Below are 21,134 nucleotides of genomic sequence, written 5' to 3'. Positions count from 1 at the left end.
CTGGAGTGCAGTGGTGAGATCTCCGCTCACTGCAACCTCCACCTCCCAGGCTCAAATGATTCTCTTGCCTCAGCCTCTCGAGTAGCTGGGATTACAGGCAGGCTAATATATATTAAAGACAGGGTTTCACCATGTTGGCCAGGCTGGTCTCGAACTCCTTACCTCAAATAATCAACCTGCCTCAGCCTCCCAAAGTGCTGGGATTACAGGCATAAGCCACTGTGCCCAGCCAGTAAGTTTGATTTCTAATCAAAATTGTTACTAGAAAGAACTGTGTACAAAGCCTCCATAATCTTGAGTTGTTTTTTTCCCCTCACTGAGGTTTTATTCCTTCTAAAAAGAACACATATGAACAACTAAAAGGTTTAATGTCTGTAATAAAATTTATGTACTCTTAAATTCTATATGTTTGAACCATTACCTCTTGCAGCTATTTAAAAACAAATTTTGATATTTTCCCTCTCTGAATAATAGTAACACATGACTATAACAGTAGAGATAATACATTGTTACTTCTACCAATTGTAAAATTTCAGCAATTGGAGTGGTTTGTTAGTTATAAAATATAAGAAACATGTTTTGTGTCTTATTGGAATACCAGGCCACTTTTAGTTCGTTTAGGAGGTCTTTTGAAATACACTAATAAAAGCTCCAAGAAAATTACTTTTACACTTAGCTATATAAAATAAACATTTCCTGAACCAGCTAATTATATAAGTGGGGTAAAGTTTAAAATATTACTCAAAATTTTACTCAAAATTGTACATATTACAACCTATAGTAAAACAGCAAAACATAGCAAATCAGTAGTTATGCACATTTTCAGAAAAGTAGAAGTAAATGTTTGTATAACACTTTAAATGTGCATCTTTATGAAGCTTATTTTCAGATTGAGGCAATTTAATGGGTTCAGAATTCAAGAAAATAAATATATTGTTGACATAAAGTAATTGTAGATTACATGTGTCTGGAGCAGGGTGAAAGCTCCAGATGAACTATCTAGTACCTCTTAATATGCTTTGAGAAGGAAAAGCCCTTGGTAAGCATTTATAATGTATTTAAAACATACCTTGATATGTACGTGTGCCATGATCCTCTTACAAACCTACTGTTTCAAAGATATTGAAAATGAAAATTAACAAAGCAACTACAAAAAATGTAACCAATTCTTCTATTTAAATTTGATATGTATATATATATATTTGGTATAAAAGGAGTCTTAGCAGTTGTGAATGTGAATAATAATTAAAGCACTGACTTCTTTTTAAAAGATAGGGATAGAGAGGTTTGTTACATATGCTTAAGTGGAAAATACACCAGGAATCTATACACATTCTGAATTTGTATGCACCAAACAATATGTTCTAAAAACAAAAGCTTAGTTAGAATTTTATTCTGTGTTCCAAACCGCTGTTCCTACATGGACATTGATCTGTTTGGTTAGGTAAGCATTGGTACGTAGTAGAAAGTAATAGACTCAAGGCTAGGCTCTCATGGTTTTCTTAGAAAAAATTAGGCAAGTAAAAAAAATCCAAGCTATGGATGAGCCTATAAGAAAGGTGAGGCTTACAAATAGCAAATTTTATAGGTTAAATTTTAATGTTACTGATTAAAGTTTTGATATTTTCAAAAGTTTTTGCAAAGTTATTTAGATATACTATAATTCTACTTAACATCTGAATGAGGTTTCAGGACCGTTGCACTTCTGCTTGGAATCTTTCCCTATATTTATTTGTCTAACTAATTTCTACTCAGCCTTTATGGCTGTGTTTTGGTGTTGATTCCTTGAGATAATCTTGCCGGAGCGCTCACAGTAAATTAAATCTCTTGATTTATGCTACCCTTTCTCCTAGTATTTCTGTTTTCCCCACTAACCATGCATAAATTCCATGCATAGCATAATCAATGCTTAAATAGGATGAAGGAAGGAGTAATTGAATGAGGAAGAAGTTTTTTGAAGTAGTGATTGTTTTCACATCCACAGGTTGGATAATTGTTCTCTTCCCAAAGTGAGTTAGTGCCTGAACTGGAAGTACTACATTTCTTAATACTGCCTCATTTTGTGCTCTTTCTACTTTAACTTCTAGGTACTAGTAAACTATTTTATGTGGTTCTAGGGATTCCTAACAAACCTTGGTTTTAACTGTTAAACTAAGTGCTGTCTTTAGGTCTTTAGGACCAGTGGCTGTCCAATAATTGGGAAATTTGGTTGCTTTGGAAGTCTCTTTGAGGACTGTCACAGGAGTTTGAGTGGAGGCCAGACGCAGAGGGCTAACTTTAATTGATAAATTCCTGCAGCTTTGAGGGAGTGAGAGTAGTGTTTAGTGTTTAAGCTGGCCTCAGAACTCTGGAGCGCCTCTAGACTTCCTTGGGCTTCTAATTGGAGTCTTATCAAACCAGGAGCTCTTTAAAGGCGCCCAGAGGAAAGTTTTAATCCACTGGAAGTTGAGAACCAAGGTAGTCCTGCAGAGGGTTTTTGGGCTGAGACCCTGTCTGCATTAAGTATAGTCTAGAGGAGACTTTTACAGAGGCCTGGGCTGTCAGCTGCCTGGGTACAATACAGTGAAGCCGGAGGCACCTGATGTTTGTTGGTTGATTGATGTGAGTATATACTTAGCATTTCTTCCTTTTTAATCATGCTTTGTGTGAAGTACTTCTTGTTCACGGGGGCAGAACTTCAGAATTTCTATTGAGTGGTTGTACTGGCCGTAGGAGAAATTCAGGGCTACATCTTGAGGAAAAATTTGGCCTTGTCTTGTAGTGGGCAGAATGGCCTGTATGAATACAAGTCAGACCTCCCTAATTTTCATAGTGAAATCTTGATTTTCCCATGTACTCCATGCTTTCTATCATAAGGATGACTCCATTTAAAATTTATTGTTTATTCAGTTTCTCTTAAAAGTCTTGCTGAAAACAAGTGATATTGTGTATAGCTAAAGAAAATTATCTCTATTCACTTTTCTAAATATTCTGTATTGTATTCCTATGTCAAGTTAGAAACACTATTAAAGTATGTTCATAGATATTAGTTTCCCATATAAATATCTTTGTAGACTTAGTTTAATAACATATTCCCCTTTTTTTAAAAAAAATGAAGGCTTATTTTTTAAAAATAGTTGCTTAGATTTTCCAGCAGCTGTAATTAATCTATCAGTGCAGGCATTTTCTATCTTGTTAAATTCTTAATATGAAGATATACTTGTATATTCAACAAATATTTACTATTACATTGTAAGCTAGATGCTAGTTATGAAATTTCAGAAAAAAAATGTTCCTGTTTATTTTTATTTCACAAAGTGTTTTCCTTTTTACTTCTGCTACCAGGAAACTCAGTGCTCTGTTCAGAACTCAGTTACAGCAGTTATCTATAACCTACATTTCTGATAAAATATCAGTTCTCCTCCCAACTCCATAGCAGAGGTGGGACTGTGTACATATCTTTGTGTACATGTATTAATATTTTGGAGTAAACTATTTCTCCAAATATTTTGGAGTAAAATATTTTAGGGTAGTGAAGTGTGAATAAAATAAAATGTTAATTCTATCTAAAGATGGGTTTTCAAACTGATTGCCTTCCATACATTTTCTCTTCACATGTTACCCATGAAAACTCTTGGCACAGATAATCCTGTTAGTACTGTCCTGTTTATTCTCTATGCTGCCCCATTCCTAATTTCAGTCTTCTGCAAACAGATGGATATGATTAGGTATTTACTATAAAAGAGAAAACATATTAATAAAAGAAGACAGGACTAATTCAAAATTGACAGCTCTCTAAAAAGACTTTCAAAATAAGAGTTTTATCGACGTGGGTATGGGGTGATTTTAGGTTTCTTCACAGTTTGAATGACTTACTTGAGTTCCTTAAAGCTTTGTGAATTTATGTTAGTAGTGCTATGCACATACCTGACTTCTTGTACCTAAAAAGTAAACAACTATGAACACAATATAATCCATTTTGCTTTTATTTTACTAAAATTTACCTGAAAAGAGAGAAAATTTCACATTTATTTTCACAACTGGTTTATTCATTACTCAGTTAACATTTATTGAGTGTCTAAGTGCCAGATGGATGTTTACATGCTGACCATACAAAAATAGGAGGCATATTCCCTGTGCCTAAATGGCTTGTTTGCTAATGGAGAGATATATAAATAAATTGTTGTTTATTCAAAGGGCATCTTACTCAAGATTTGGGAATGAGGGATATCGTTCAAGGGAGATATATCTAGGAGGAGGTATATAATCACACAGATACTGTGCTGAATTTCCTAGGAGTTAGCCAGATGGAATGGCATTCAGGTAGAGGAAACATTATGTATAAAGGCACAAAGGCAAGAGAAAAGGTGGCACAGATGGAAAAGGCCAATGTTTAGGTACAACTGGAGCTCAGGGTAATGGGGCAAGGAGAGGAGAGTCAGTCGTGGTTGGAGAAGAAAAGAAGCCTAATTATGAAGGACCTCATGTGAAGTTCGGATTTCTCCTGAAATTGATGGAAAGCCATTGAAGTGTTTTAATTGGAAGAATCATGGAATCCACTTTGTGTTTTAGAAAGGTAATTGTAGCCGTATTTGGAGAGTAGATAGGAAGGGTAAGGTTAAATCAGGATCAGGGGACTGGTTGCTCATTTTTACTATAGCAGTCATGTTGGAGTAAGAAATGTTAAAGAGGTAACGTCTGCAGGACTCAGGGGCTTAGGAGTAGGGGTCGGGTCAGTGAGGTAAGAGATGAGTTCAAGATGACTCCTGGACATCTGGTTGCTTGGACACATTAGCACCATTCCTCCATAGAGAAAAAGGATGCAAAGAGCAGAGGGAAATGGTGATTTCACTCTTCAGCCGTTGAAGTGTGTCTGGGACATCCATGCGTTAGTGACTGTGGTAATGTACAGTGCCAGGGCTCAGGAGAGAGATCTTAGCTAGAAAGAAAGACTTGGATAGTGGAACTAACATGTTCATTTGAAAACTATATTAAAAGTCCATTTTATATTTCTTTATGTAATTGTAAACATGTTAAGTTCCAGTCATTTTATCTAGAGTATAATGCAGATCCAACTTTGCATAGCTTTCATGCTCTATATTCTCACTCAGTTGAGAATCTCACAGACAGACGATGGTGGCTGGGACCTAATCAAAAGACAGCTGGCCAGGCGCAGTGGCTCACACCTGTCATCCCAGCACTTTGGGAGGCCAAGGTGGGTAGATTACCTGAGGTCAAGAGTTCAAGACTAGCCTGACCAACATAATGAAACCCCATCTCTACTAAAAATAGAAAAATTAGCTGGCAGTGGTGGCAGGTGCCTATAATCCCAGTGACACGGGAGGCTGAGGCAGGAGAATCCTGTGAACCCAGGAGGTGGAGGCTGTAGTGAGCCAGGATCGCGCCATTGCATTCCAGCCTGGGCAGCAGAGCGAAACTCCATCTCAGAAAAAAAAAGAAAAAGAAAAAAAAAAGAGTCAGACAGTTGCACTGGAAAAATGAATGAAATTTTGGTTTCATACAGTAATAATGGAAGATAGTTATGATAATGCTAATGACAGAAATAATGTGAATTCAACAGATTATACCCTTTGGTATACATTTCAAACCTGGCACATAGGCCAGTATTTCTTGGCAAATGGGCTGTGATAGACAGCAGGGAGGAGAAACAGAAGAGGTAGATGGGTTGAGGGTTACATGGGTTACTATTTGTAAATTTCTTAGAGAGGTGCCTGGCACGGGGGAAATACTATGTAAGTGTTTGCTAAATAAGTGAATGAATTGATGATGTACTGGTCCCCATCCCATCTTCCTCTCAGCCATTTCCACTCAAAAGTGATATATCAGGTATGGTATTCCTTCACTCACAAACAACTGAATCAACACTGAATCACCAAACAAAACTCAGAAGATACTATAGCTAATGAGAATAAATTTCAAAGGAGAAAATAGATTATTCTGGCTCATAATAGTTTCTTGAATTATTTACTATTACAATTGAATTCTATGTAAAATGCCATTCTTCTGTGATTCATTCTGACCCTTTAAATAAATTACAAGACCTTTTTTGTGTTATAAGTGATAACACCCTAAATCACAATTGACTTTATGTCTGAAGAAATATTTCATAAAAACAAGGCAAATAGATATGTGATAGCAAAATTTGTGATTTCTTAATCAATTGCAGGAACAATGGTCAGAGGTATATAATCAGTGGAGGCTGAAAGAAACCAAATCAAGGCCTGAAAATTCTTATTCTGAAAAAGACAGGGGAGGAACACAAATAATTTTAAGTAAAAAATGTCCAGTAAAGAAAATGAGAACATGTTATATAATTCATCAGTGTAGTGAAACTTGGTTCAGTAAAAATTGTGACATAAATATCATACAGAAATAACTATTTAAAAATCTGTTAGAATAAGGCTGTAAGTATATTTAGACTTACATTGTAACAGGAGACTATGTAATGGTTGTAGTAGTAAAATCGAAGTGGATGGTAGTGTCTAGGTCAATTACCACAAGTGTTGGGCTAGCTGTACATTGAGAACAAATTACAAATTACCTATTCTAGGTCACCTGAAGGATAGGAAAGAAGTTTAAAACATAAGCTCTGGCTTAGAGAGGTTTATTATTATTTTTATTTATTTATTTATTTATTCATTTTGAGATGGAGTCTTGCTCTGTCACCCAGGCTGAAGTGCAATGGTGCGCTCTCAGCTCACCGCAAACTCCGCCTCCCAGGTTCAAGCAATTCTCCTGCCTCAGCTTCCCAAGTAGCTGGGATTACAGGTGTGCACCACCACGCCCAGCTAATTTTTGTATTTTTAAGTGGAGACCGGGTTTCACCAGGTTGGTCAGGCTGGTCTCGAACCCCTGACCTCGTGATCAGCCGCCTCAGCCTCCCAAAGTGCTGGGATTACAGGCATGAGCCACTGCGCCTTGCTGAGAGGTTTATTATTTTAATCAGGATATAAGACATTTATTCATGTAAACTAGAGAACCATATAACATGCTGTATCAAGGATGGCTGCTGTGCTGTGCTCTGCACAACTTCAGGGGTGCCATTTATATCATAATCTATGTGAATGGCATTCCTTGGATTTGTGCAGTGCGCAGCCTGCACAGCTGTGCATGGTAGACCTGGAATTATTCAAAATTTTCATTTTTATTCATTTCCCTAAGAGTAAGTGGGGCAAACAGTAAAGCTCCTCAATGGCTTTCCATTCCCCTTACAATAAAATCAGAAAATCTTAGTTTGGCCTGCAGCCAAATTTGATCTGGCCCTAAGTAAACTTCATAGCTTTATCTCTTGCTACCTCACTCCTCCCATTTTGTTTCAAGCGGGCAAGCCAGTATTAATTTATTGAGTCTTCTTCAACAGTGGGCAAGCACCATACATCCTTTGACCAAACCAGGAACTTGGAAATATCACTGATTCCTTCCCAATAATCAGTTTGTCTTCTAAATATCTCCTTAGACCTTCCACTTTCACCCTTCCTTTTGCCATTACCATTCTCCAGGCTATCTTCATATTTGGCTTGGTAACTATGATAGTTTCCTAAGTGGTCTTTGATGTGTCTCATCTTGTCCCTTGTCATCCTTTTTCTCCACTGTAATCAGAGTGATCCTTCTTTACAAACTGTGATTTTGATCCTGTCACTGCACTAACATTACTGTTCAGATAAAGTTCAAAATACTTAAAACAGTTTGTTGGATACTTCAGGACTTTTGTCTCTATTTATCTCTAGCCTTCTTTCTCTGGCTTCCTGTCTCCTCTCTTGCATTATAGTCACACTGCATTCTGTTTTATCAACATATCAAACTCTTTTTGCTCTGTTTATACAGTTCCTTCTGATTGCGAAACTTTTTGATCCTTCCTTTCTCCACCCTCTCCAAGTTTTTCAGCAGGCAGGCGAAGTCTGCCTGAGAGCCTTCAGCTCTTAACTTCAAGGTCACTTTCCCCTGTGTTGCTTCACCATGTCCACACAAGCCTGGGTTAGATGCTCTGGTATATGTTGGCAGAGCTCTCTCTACTTCTCCTATTGTGGCGTACATCATAATATTTTGCGATTATCTGTCACAACCCCTTTAGAAGTTCCTTGAGGTCAAGGACAATTGTGTTTTTAATACTGTGTATATTCTTGATATGTGTATCCTTTAATACTGTGTATATTCTTGGAATGAATTATTCATTCAAGAGTAATTCAAAAATAGTAAAAAAAAAAAAAAGCCTCAATATGTGGGGCCATTGAATCTTTAATAGTTCATTACAATGGATCCTATTAATTAATGAGTCATTCACTAATAATAATAAAGTTATGTTGATGAAACTAATACATTTAGGGAACTGATTTCTTTGGCATTTTTATTTATCAGGCACTTGATGGTGTTTATTTTGTTCTAATCTTCCTAGCACTGTAGAAATTTTATCTAATTCTCACAATAACTTTATCAGTAGTACTAGAATTTGAGGGAACTGAGCCACAGAGTTGTTAAGTAGTCTTGCCAAGGTCCCTCAGCTAGGAAGTAACAGAGTCCAGATTTGAACCCAATTAGTTGTCATCTAGATTCATGCTTTTAACTACCTTACTCTGTTGCCTCTCAACATGCGCAGTCACATAACCTTCCTTTTGTTTGTAAAGCATGAAGTTTCTATTATATTCTTTCTCATTGGACCCCAGAAAGAATGTCCGAGTCAGATGGTAATATTGACAGTGAAAGGTGAATCTTTTACTGTGTAATTGGTTAATTTGTGTAAAAATCACTTCTTCTAAAACTTGAATGAACTATACTAGCAGTAAGTGGTTACATAGAATGTAGCTTTAGATTAAAATGAAGCATATTGTTGGAATTTAAATTTTTAAAGCTTTGTAAAATGTATAGTAACAAATATTTAACATATTTTATTATAAGTTTATGAATGATTTTTTTTGATATGGAGTCTCACTCACTCTGTTACCCAGGCTGGAATGCAGTGGCATCCTCTGCGCTCACTGTAACCTCCACCTCCCAGGTTCAAGTGATTCTCCTGCCTCAGCCTCCCAGGTAGCTGGGATTATAGGCATGCACTACCGTACCTGGTTAATTTCTGTATTTTTAGTAGAGACAGGTTTCCCCATGTTGACAAGGCTGATCTTGAACTCCTGAGCTCAAGTGATCTGCCTGCCTCTCGGCTTCCCAAAGTGCTGAGATTGCAGTGTGAGCCACTGCATCCAGCTGGGTATAGAGTTTCTGTTAGGGGTAATGAAAAAGTTCTGGACATGGATAGTGGTAGTGGTTGTATGACACTGTAAACAGTACAGTGCCCTTAATTGTACACTTAAAATAGTTTAAATGATAAACTTCGTTGTGTATATTTTGCCATGATAAAAAAAAAAATTAACAAAGCAGGTTAGAGGTAACCAGGGCAACCAGATAACTTTACTATGACTTAGGTGGACTGAAGACCCAGTTTGCAGATACTGTTACTAGTTCTTTTTTTTTTTTTAATTTAACTTTTATTTTGAGTTCAGGGGTACATGTGCCGGTTTGTTACTTAGGTAAACTTGTTGGGGGGGGCGGTGCTGATACTTGTTTTTAAAGGAACAAAGTTGCAACGTTAAATGTTTTTGTAAAACAGCAGACTGAGGTAATATGTATATAAATTATATGCTTGTAATATAAGAATGGATGAGGTTTTTTTTCTGTCATTGGGAAAATTAGACATTTTCTTCCCAGTGATTTCTATATGTCACTGGCATGCAAAATAAAATAATTTGGCCTGCATTGTGTTACAACAAATTAAATGAGAGTTGTGATGGTTTTGAGGGTGTTTTGTAAGCTCCTTCACTAGACTATGAGTTTCTTGATAGTAGGTGCTCCCTTCAGTCATATATGTATTCCTATTGCTTGCTGCATGGTTAGCCCTGATATATTTTTTGAATGAATGACTGGAAAGGATCAGTGAGGCTATTTTTTTTTAAATTTTTATTTTTGATGACTTCTTGTTTCTGTTTTTATTTTTTTCATAACTGGATTGCAATGTAGGAATTAAAAGGAGTGTTTTCAGGGTAGGTATGGTGGCTCACACCTGTAATCCCAATACTTTGGGAGCCTAGGAGTTCAAGACCATCGTGGGCAACATGGCAAAACCATGTAAAAAAATAAAATAAAAATTAAAAAGTAATGTTTCCAGTATGGCACTAGAATAAGAAAAATAGACAAGGAACTCAAAGCTATAAATTGTGTATATGGAAGCATTGTAAAGATTTATCTTTAAGTTAAATTTCAAAAATATATTCACACCATTTCATCAGTTTTTATAGAGCAGACAATTGTTTTATAGATAATTGAGTTTAATGTGTGAATTGTTATTTTTAGTACTGGATATAAGATTACATACTATATGTTGGGTTCTTCAACTGAGCCCCAGTGATGTCATTTGCTCCTTACTAGAGGCCTTGTTTATCAGATATTGTGGCAACTATTCGGATTGCTTTTATTTGTGAACTCTAAATTTTAATGCATTCACTCACTGTGGATCTCTGGATACCTAATGGACAGGCAGGTAAGAAAAATTTCTCCCTTCCCTCCCCTCAGCTTCCTCCCCCTCCCCTCCCCTGTAATTTTAAGAGAAACTTGCAGTTAGAAAAGTAAAGTCTCCATGTTTAATAAGTGTCAGAGGTAAAAACATGTCTTTTTAGAGGAAGAGAAACACATGGGGACTGATAATTATGAAGCACTAAGAGGCAATTTAAGGACTAGAAATTTGGGGTGCTATTTTTGAGAATTTATTTTCTTCTCCAGTAAAAATGACCTTATTGAAGGTCATTCATCGAATAAGTTTATTCCAACAGATATTTCACATGGACACTTTAGCTTTTATTTATATAAATTTGTAGATTAAAAAATTTTTCAAAATTCTCATTGTGCTACTGTCTAAACTAAACAATATAGGAAAATCACGACAGACCAAAAGAATTTCACATATAAGCCTAACTTTAACCTTGGATTTAGAAATAGAAGGAAGAGAAATATGAGTCATTTTATTGGCCTTATATTAATATTTAATTTAGCCTGATGCAGTAGAAACACAGAGAAAATATATAAAAAAGAGAATTCCAGCCAGGCACAGTGACTCATGCCTGTAATCATAGCGCTTTGAGAGGTAAGGTGGCTAGATCACTTGAGCTCAGGAGTTTGAAACCAGCCTGGCCAACATGGGGAAACCCTGTCTCTACTAAAAATGCAAAAATTGGCCGGGTGTGGTGGTGCATGCCTATGTAATCTCAGCTACTTAAAAGGCTGAGGCAGAAGAATCACTGGAACCTGGGAGGCAGAGATTGCAGTGGGCCAAGATGGTACCACTACACTCCAGCCTGGGTGATAGAGTGAGTAAGACTCTGCTTCAAAAGAAAAAAAAATATTCCCTTGGGCATATGGAATAGTTACTACCTTTTTGGGTGGGCAACATATTTTACTTCTAAATTATAAACTAAATTTTTTTTTTAAACTGGGATATTTGTGGTGATTAAATACTATAATAAACACTTATAATTAAATATTAGAATGCCAGGTAAATTAATTCATTCTTAAATCCTTAATCTGTGTTCAATGTTCTTTAGATTTAATTCAAAATATAATTCAATATGAAGAATTTCAAAATATGATAAATTGCTGCCTTTACGTAAATCTATCAAGTGAGCAAATACACACACCCACATATACTCCTTCAAAAATCAAAACAAAATCCCAGAATAATCAAGAAAAAATAACATGAAACTTAATTGTGATTTTTTTTTTTTTTTTTTGAGACAGGGTCTCACTCTATCGCCCAGGCTGGAGTACAGTGGCATGATCTCAGCTTATTGCAACCTCTGCCCCCCGAGTTCAAGCAATACTCCTGCCTCAGCCTCCCAAGCAGCTGGGATTACAGGTGCCTGACACCATGGCCTGCTAATTTGTGTATTTTTAGTAGAGATGGGATTTCACCATGTTGGCCAGGCTGGTCTTGAATTTCTGAACTCATGATCCACCCGCCTTGGCCTCCCAGAGTGCTGGGATTACAGGTGTGAGCCACCGCGTCCAGCCAATTGTGATACTTTAAAACTATTCCAGAAAAAAGAAAAATATTCTAAGCTTACTTTTTTGGCCTTGTTAATGCACTTATTATGAAACTTTAAATATATGTTAACAGGTTTAGCTTTCCTTTTTTAGAGTATGGACTTACTTTAATTAAAATAGTGCATATTCATTATAAAAAATATGAAGTAAGGCCAGACATAGTGGCCTATGCCTGTAATTTCAGCACTGTGGGGGGCCAAGATGGGAGGATCTCTTGAGCCCAGGAGTTTGAGACTAATCTGGGCAACATAGTGAGACCCCTATCTCTACAAAAAAATAAAAAATTAGCCAGGTGCGATGCACCCAGTTATTTGTGAGGCTGGGTGGGAGGATTGCGTGAACCTTAGAGGTTGAGGCTGTCGTGAGCCATGATTGCACCACTGCACTTCAGCCTAGGCAACAGAGCAAAACTCTGTCTCAGAATAAAAAATCAAAATATAAAAACATGTAATGCTCAACAACAATGACAACACAATGTCAGTCCAATTTAAAAATGGGCACAGGGCTTGACCTGACCTTTCTCCAAAGAAGATGTACAAATGGCCAATGAGCACATAAAATGTTCAACGTTATTAGTGCTATGGAAATGCAAATCAAAATCACTGTGAGATACCACCTCAATCCACATTAGGATGGCTGTTATTTTTTTTTAATGGAAAATTACAAGTGTTGGTGAGGATGTGGGAGAATTGGAACCCTTGTACTTTACTGATGGTAATGTAAACTGACTCAGCTGCTGTGGAAAACAGTTTGCCGGTTCTTAGTGGTGATGGTCACACAACATTGTGGATTTACTTAACTCCACTGAACTATAAACTTAAACATGGTTAAAATGATATATTGTATTTGTATCTTACCCAGTAAAAAACCAACAACAACAATGAATCAAGTAATAAAGCAAACTACAAAGAGATGGACAATTGTTTTAAATCCATCTTACCTGAAATAACCTGTGTTAATATTGAGTAGTCATGCTAATATTGTATTCTGTGCTTTAAACACAGAATTATCTGTGAGATATTTCAGAAATTATCTCTGTCAAACAGTATAGATAATAATATATAAGCAACACCCATGAACACTGGATTTATTGAACATGAGCTATGACCCAAGTATGGGCAGGGGTTCTGTGTGCCTGCAGAGCTAACCAGCCTTCGTAGGATTCACACCTGCAACTGTAATAGATGATCTAACCTAGCCAACTTAGGCACAAAACTAATGACTAAGTAAAACTGGAAACTAGGAAAATCCACAGGCCACATCTTTAAATGTGTCTGTGATAAGCATCATTGCTCTCTGCTTATGTTATTTGCTAGTACTCTTATTTTGGTCTAATCCTAAGTGTTAGTGTAATGACTTCTTGGCTTTTGGCTAAGATCAAGTGTTTAGGTGTTACTGTAAATGTTTTCTTTTTGTTCTATTTCAAATGTTTCTGCATATAATACTATAAAAGAATATTGGCAATATTTGCTTTTATGTGTAACTGGGATATGTTTTTAAAGAAAAGAGCTAATGATATTTAATTAAATAGACTGGTGTAAATTAAAGTGTAGAAAGTCAAGAGGTACTTTGTTATAGTTTGAATTCTGTCACTACCTTTCTTATAATCTTAGACTAAAACAGCATCATTAAAACAGAAATAGCAGTTGACTCTTTTGCAGATTTTATAGTAAGGCAAAGTTAATAGAAAGAGTTGGAATATCCAGTAAAATGACTACAAGGCAATTATTACTGTTTTCTCTCTTCCCATCTTCTCAGTTTTCCATATATATTATTTAACAGTTATCAGTAAAAAAGTCTAAATTATAACCCTGCTTCACCATTCATTAGTTGTGTAACAATTAACTTTTCTCAGTCTCAATTTTCTTGTCTATAAAATAGATGTAATAGTAGGGCCTGCTTCATAGTTTTGTTATAAAAGTTAAATGAATTATTATGGAAAAAAGTTTTTAGGACAGTGCTTGCATATAATAAGTGCTTGATAAATATGAGCTACTTTTACTATTGTTGCTATCATGGTGATGATGATGATTTACCTACTATACATTCAACCCTAGGATGAATATGATGAGAACCAGTAATATATGTCCTTATCTCCAAGAAATTTATTTGGATATAATATGTAGGTGAAGCCCTGAAATGAGACTTGAAAGTTAAGATTTGCAAAGTCTGGGGGGAAGCCCTACCTTTTTTGTGTTAGACATCATAGCATACTCTACAACCTTTCTCTGCATGCCTCATGACAAGCCTATCAGGTCACATAGACAGTACTTGATGAATCAGGTATTTTTACCTAAATCCAAAGTCTTTCTTATTTCCATGCTGTACTGAATGTTTAATAGTGATAGCTTGTATTATTCTGTGTCTTGGTCAGGTAGGTACTTCTAAATTTCCTATTAGTTTTTAGTGAATAGATTTGTTTTCGCTGACTTTTTTCCCTTTAATTTTACTGTCTGCATATATGCCGAATTGCATTTTTGCTTTTTAATTTAAATTCTGCTGATTTCTGATCTTTCATAATTTAAGGTGTAATGTCTTTGCTGAGGCCTCTTCTTCTGGATGTGGTCCCGACAATTCAACAGACTGCTGCTTTGGCTCTTGGGAGACTGGCCAATTATAATGACGACCTCGCAGAAGCTGTTGTGAAGGGTGACATTCTTCCACAGCTTGTTTATTCACTGGCAGAACAGAATGTAAGAATTTTAAAAAACTAGTTATATGTTTTTTTGTTTTAGACTTTTAAAAATGTGACAGTTTGGATACAGTTTGCAAGCCTGTAGGCATCAGAATTATTAGGGGGTTAACACAATCTTTAATTCTCTGAGCCGCATGCAATAGTATTTTTAGCGTATTTTGCATTGGTGCTGATAACCACCATTTTTCTTTTTTTGATAATATAAGGAGAAAATATATTTTTTAGGAGAAATTATATATAAAGCAGCATTTCTGTATATGGGAGTTTTAAACAGAGCTATCAGATCTGTCTTAGGGAAGCATATGGACCCTAGACAAATTGTTGATTTCAGCAATCCTTATATGCTGGTGAAACCAAGTTAAGGGAAATAGTGAGAGACACCCTTGAAGCAAGGGGTAGAGAAGCAACCAAAAAGTAGAAGAGAATACATGTGTGTAATGGAAGGTTTGATACATGGTTTTTACCAAGCTAAAGGAATGTTGACTCTGTTAAGCACTGTCTAAAGGTGCCCTATTTCCCCCGTTATCATGTACCACTTTTATTTCTATACAGTGCCAGCTATTTGGTTTCTACAATAGTTAAGGATCACCTGTAGGTAGGTTTTGGGCTGTTCATTCTATTCTGTTAGTTTATTATGACCTAGGGACACAGCTTTCTTGACATATTTTTGGGATTAAATCCGTATTTGTGTAACAAAAAGACAAGACAATTAATCCTAGCACTTTGGGAGGCTGAGGTGGGCAGATTGCCTGATCTCAGGATTTCAAGACCAGCCTGAGAAACACAGTGAAACCCTGTCTCTACTAAAATAATAAAAAATTAAAAAAATGAGCTGGATGTGGCAGTGTGTGCCTGTAGTCCCAGTTACTTGGGAAGCTGAGGCAGGAGAATTGCTTGAACACAGGAGGCAGAGGTTGCAGTGAGCCCAGATTGCACCACTGCACTCCAGCCTGGGCAATAGAGCAAGACTGCATCTCAAANAAAAAACAAAGAAAAAGAAAAATGGGCAAAGGACTTTAATAGACATTTCTCCAAAGAATGTATACAAATGGCCAAGAAATATAAGAAAAGATGCTCAACAGCTTTAGTCATTAAGAAATGCAAAACCACAACAAGGTATCACTTATTACCTTTTCGAGTGGCCATAATAAAAAATAAAAAGGAAATAATAAGTCTTGGTGAGGACATGGAGAAATCTGAATTTTCATGCATTGCTGGTAGGAATGTAAAATGGGGGCAACCACTGTGAGAACACTTTGGCAGGTCCGTAATCAGTAAAACAGTTGTTACCATGTGACTCAGCAGTTCTTTTCCTAGTTCTATATCCAAAAGAATTGAAAACAGATGCTCCAGCAAAGCCTGCACACAAATGTTCATAGCAGCAGCATCCACAGTAGCCAAAAGGTAAAAGCAACCTAAGTCCATCAATAGATGAATGGGTGAGCAAAATGTTGTATATCCATACAATGGACTATTAGTCATAAAAGTAATAAAATATTGAGAAAAAGGCTACATCATGGATGACCCATAAAAACGTTATGCTAAGTGCAAGAAGCCAGACACAAAAGGCCACAGAATGTATGGTTCCATTTATAGGAACTGTCCAGAATACGCAATTCCATAGAGACAGAAGCAGATTAGTAGTTGCCAGGGGCTGGAGGGAGAAGGGAATGAGAAGTGACTGCTTTATTTGTAAGGAGTTTCTTGTTGGGGTGATGATAATAGTCCAGAACTAGGCAGTGGTGGTAGTTGCACAACATTGTGAATGCACTAAATCCACTAAATTGTATACTTTAAAACGGTTAAAATGGTAAATTTTATGTTATGTATATTTTGCCGGAATAAAAATAAATCCTAATGGTACAGAAATTTGCCCTGTTTATAGACGAGAGTCATTTTTGGGGGGGGGGGGGGGGGGATGGAGATTCGCCCTTGTTGCCCAAGCTGGAGTGCAATGGTACGATCTCAGCTCACTGCAACCTCTCCCTCCCGGGTTCAAGTGATTCTCCTGCTTCAGCCTTGCAAGTAGCTGGGATTACAGATGCGCACCACCATGCCTGGCTAATTTTTTGTATTTTTAGTAGAAACAGGCTCACCGCATTAGCCAGGCTGGTCTTGAACTCCTGACCTCAGGTGATCTGCCCACCTCGGCCTCCCAAAGTGCTGGGATTATAGGTGTTAGCCCCCGCAACTGGTCTACAGAGTCATTTACTAATGCCTGTTACAGCTGTACAAGGTGTCACAGAAATTGTATTTTTCTTGTAGATATTCCTTCTATCACCAAATACTGTTGGACTTTCTTCTTCTTGGACTTTAGCTCTTTCTTTTGAGAGCAATGTCTGTATCCTGGTATCGCACATAGAAGATTTTCAGTAGAAGTTTTCTAAGTTGAATGAATGTTAATTAGTTGTAGAGAGACAGAAAAGCACCAGCGCAGAAAAGTGAGGAGGCAGTAAAAACATGAGGCCTTTGTACAAGCTTCTGTCTCCCTCACCTACCAGCCTTTAAGTCATTTCTCACAGGAGATTTAATCTCCTCTTTATGAGGTACAAAGTCCTGTGGTTTTCCTTTTTTTTAAAAAAGGATTTCTTTTGGTCTGGAATGGGAGAGAAGAGGGTTAGGAATTTGGGGGAAGTGAAAATTAGGAGAAAGAGGGAATGAGATCAGAAAGTGTGAGTTATAGGCACTGTAGTTAATAGTGACTGTTGATGCCCATAAATGGTCTGTAAATTTGACAATTCTGCAGTATAAAAAGTCAAATTAGCTAAGGTAATGAAAATAAATGTATCACCATTTTTCCCCCACAATTGTAAGAAAATGATCTATGGAAACCTACTGCAAAACTCTATACTAATTTTTACAGTAAATTAGTAGAAATTTAGTTACTTATATAATTTAAGAAACTAAAGAAAATATGTCAAAAACTCAGTACTAACACAGCATATTTCTTATATTAGCAACATATACCAAGTTTTAGGATATACTATGTTTAATATATACTTGATGTGCTTTTTTCTCCTGTAATTTTCATTGTATCAATATTATAGTCTAAGTGAATAGAATGTTTTCAAATTAAATGTTGTAGTCAACTAATCACTTTTTAGTAGTCACTGTGAAGAAATAGAAACTTAGAATTTAAAATAGGGGATTAATTGGGTTTTATTAACAACAGAAAGAGGAGACCATCACTGTGTCATTATGCTGACCATAAAACCACAGTATCACAGCCACATATTTCCTATACATTTAATGTTTTTAGTGATGTGAAGAGAAACATGTTAGTCTTGTGTTTCACTTTCATTTACTCATTCCTTAGTCAGATAAAATGTATCTATAGGAAATAAAAATATGAAGTAGTATTCAAAATTTACAAAATGATAAGTAATATGTTTTTATCTTTTAAAAAAGCATTTCTAGAGAAAATAAATAACTTATATCTCATTGTTTGGCGGATTTATTTACCAAGAAAGTTTTTAAATGTGTCGTTAATGTTTTGCCTTTATGTGTATTTGATGATTGGTAAGCATATCTTGGAACATGGTTGTTATTTCAGAATAACTTGGGACGCCGGAAAGATTAGTTGAGGTCATGAAAGGCTTACCACACTCAAAGACTCAGGGCAAGTAAAGGAAATGAATTAGTCAGTTGGCAGTGAACTTAGTTGCACATGCTAACAATCCAAGAGTTCCCAAGGGTCAAACAATACATTTTGGTATAATGCAAATACATAAAATCTCATTATTTTATGAATTTGTGGAAGATATCTTTATAATTTATTTTACACAATTTCCAAATGCATGCTTCACGGTAAAACATTTGAAATACAATGTAAAACCTACCTTGTTTTCAGTTTAGTTACTGAACAGAAGCAATGAGGGAACATCAAATAATCAAAAATTATTTTGTACGATGATTTTCATCTTTTATATTCAAAAGCTGTTGAGCTTTATTTATATTAATGTTATTTTATGTTAGTTTTGGTCTATTTTAGATTTTGGTTATCTAAGTGCTCAATTGATTTTGGGTTTTGTCTATTTGGCCCTTGTAGCGCTTCTACAAGAAAGCAGCTGCCTTTGTGTTACGAGCAGTTGGTAAACATTCTCCCCAGCTAGCTCAGGCAATAGTTGATTGTGGAGCACTGGATACACTGGTCATATGCTTGGAAGATTTTGACCCTGGAGTCAAGGAGGCTGCAGCCTGGGCACTTGGGTATATTGCAAGACATAATGCAGGTAATGGAGCATATTTTAAAATAGGATTATTAGAATTTAGATTTATTAGGTAAATCCAGTTTTGCTTAGTAAAACATAGATGGTGTTTTAATGATGTTTCTGTATGTGATGAGACGTACGTTTTGAATGATGGTCAGGTTGTTTGGATTACATATTCACAAAAAAACCCTTACAAATTGACAGCTCAGAGGGGTCATCAAGAAGGGACCTGGGCCTCTTGTGAGAAATTTTGTTGACATGCCCAATTGGTAAAAAGCACATGAGGAACAGAATTTTCCCCATCACATTACAGAAATTGCTTATGAACAAATAACATAAGAAAAAAATACAGTTTTAAAATAAACATGTAAAAATGATCAACTTTGCCAGTAATCAACAAGCTGCATATTAAAACATCAGTGAAGATCTTTTAAACCTGTTATTTAAGTGGGAGATGGTGGTGGAAGAGTAAAGCAGCAATATAGCCAGGTGATTAAGAGCACCATGGCATTAGACAGGTTCTGCGTTTAGTTTAGATACTACCATTTAGTTGCTGTGTGACCTTGGACATGGCTTATAAACTTTGTGAACCTTAGCTTCCTCATCTATGGAAGAGGATGACTAATAGTGGTTACATCAGAGATTTGTTGTGAGGATGATGACATGGTACATGTAAAGCACTCAGATCAGTGCTTGTCATATGGAAATACTCAGTAAATGTAACATGTTAGTATTAATACTGAAGGTTAGCAAGGACAATATGACATGTGCACATTGGTGGAGGAACAACAAGTTTTATAAACTTGTGGAAAGCAGTTTAAGAAAACTCTTAAAGTCATGAAAGAGATCATGCTTACCCTAAAAAAGCCTGCTTAGAGAATTCATCCTGAGGAAAGAATTCCGCTAGATGGAAAAGCTATAGACGTGAAAATGTTATTATGGCATGATTTGTAAACACCTCAAATATTTGACAGAAATTTAGTGGCTAAATTATGGAACTTAATGAAATCTCAGAAAAAAATTTAAAAGGTAATTATGAACTATACATGGTAACATGGAAAAGTGATTGTAATGTTAAAAAAGATATACAATTGTGTATTACAATTATAATAATGTAAAAATTAATTTTTATGTGGATAGAATTACAAAGGAATCATGTTTATAATTCTAAGATGGTAAAATTAAGAATTTTTTTCTTCATATTCCAGATTTTCAGTGTATGTCTATATCTGAAATACTAGCTGCTGTATCTTAATTACTATGTGCCTGGCTGTGTGCTATATGGTTTACACACATTATCTCATTTTGATTGCAGCTACCCTTGGGTGGGTATTACTCTCCCTTTTAAATGGAAAAATAAAGTAGAATTTAGAAAGGATATCCACAATTATATTAATGATGGAACTGGAATTTGAGTCTCTCTCACCCCAAAGCCCATGTTAACTACTATACCATATAGCTTCACTAAATACTTCCTGAAACAGTATTGAAGAAAAACTTCAAAACAGAAACAGGAAGAGGCTCTCCTATGGTTATATTTAATTTGGTTCTTAAAATGGTGACATTATTACGGACAAAATAGAAATAAAACAGTATAAAGGAAAGTTGAGAAAGACAACTGTTGTCATGTTTAGAATGATTCAGAATTAAATTCCAAATTATTAAATTATTTTCTTAAATCTAGATTTTGGTTTTCCAAATAGGTTCACCTTAAGACTATTGTTCAGTACATGTCGATTGAGAAAACTACAGCAGGGTTTTACATCGAAAGCTGGTTATCATGGGAAACTACATGAGTATATTTAGCAAGTTTTTTTTTATGTCAGAGGGACATATTACAGATTGCAACATGAGTGTTGGAAAAGAGCTTTGAGGGACAACTGTATAGATACCCTCTCAGGCAGGTGCCCCATAGGTAACGTTTCCATCCCTTCGTTTTGCTTAGTCTGGGGCAAAATCATTATAATTCATAAATAGGATGTGTCTTAGGGGTCCCATTCTAATTTCTTGCTGTAGTCTGGCTCCCACATGGAATTTCCACTATAATTTCAATATTTCACAGTAGTTAGGGGCCTGGGACACAGAAGCTTCCAGAAGAGATTATTGCATAGATTTCTCAGGAAAGGCAGTTGTTATCTAGTAAACAA

General features: G+C 36.0%; 1 protein-coding gene across 1 annotated transcript in view; it reads left to right on the top strand.

The window, feature by feature from the left end:
• Window positions 1–21,134, top strand: part of LOC108291477 (sperm-associated antigen 6) — a gene marked incomplete at its 3' end in the record, with an annotated part of 44,467 nt that overhangs the window by 3,639 nt on the left and 19,694 nt on the right. The window contains exons 3-4 of the mRNA XM_017511868.2: window positions 14,608–14,774; window positions 18,825–19,008. Coding sequence (XP_017367357.2) covers window positions 14,608–14,774; window positions 18,825–19,008 — 351 coding nt within the window. The remainder of the gene's footprint in view (window positions 1–14,607; window positions 14,775–18,824; window positions 19,009–21,134) is intronic.

Source organism: Cebus imitator, unplaced genomic scaffold, assembly GCF_001604975.1.
Source record: "Cebus imitator isolate Cc_AM_T3 unplaced genomic scaffold, Cebus_imitator-1.0 Scaffold456, whole genome shotgun sequence".
In the NCBI taxonomy this organism is placed as follows: Eukaryota; Metazoa; Chordata; class Mammalia; order Primates; family Cebidae; genus Cebus; species Cebus imitator.
Note: the sequence above shows the minus strand (reverse complement) of the source record. Positions and strands in the feature narration are given on the sequence as shown.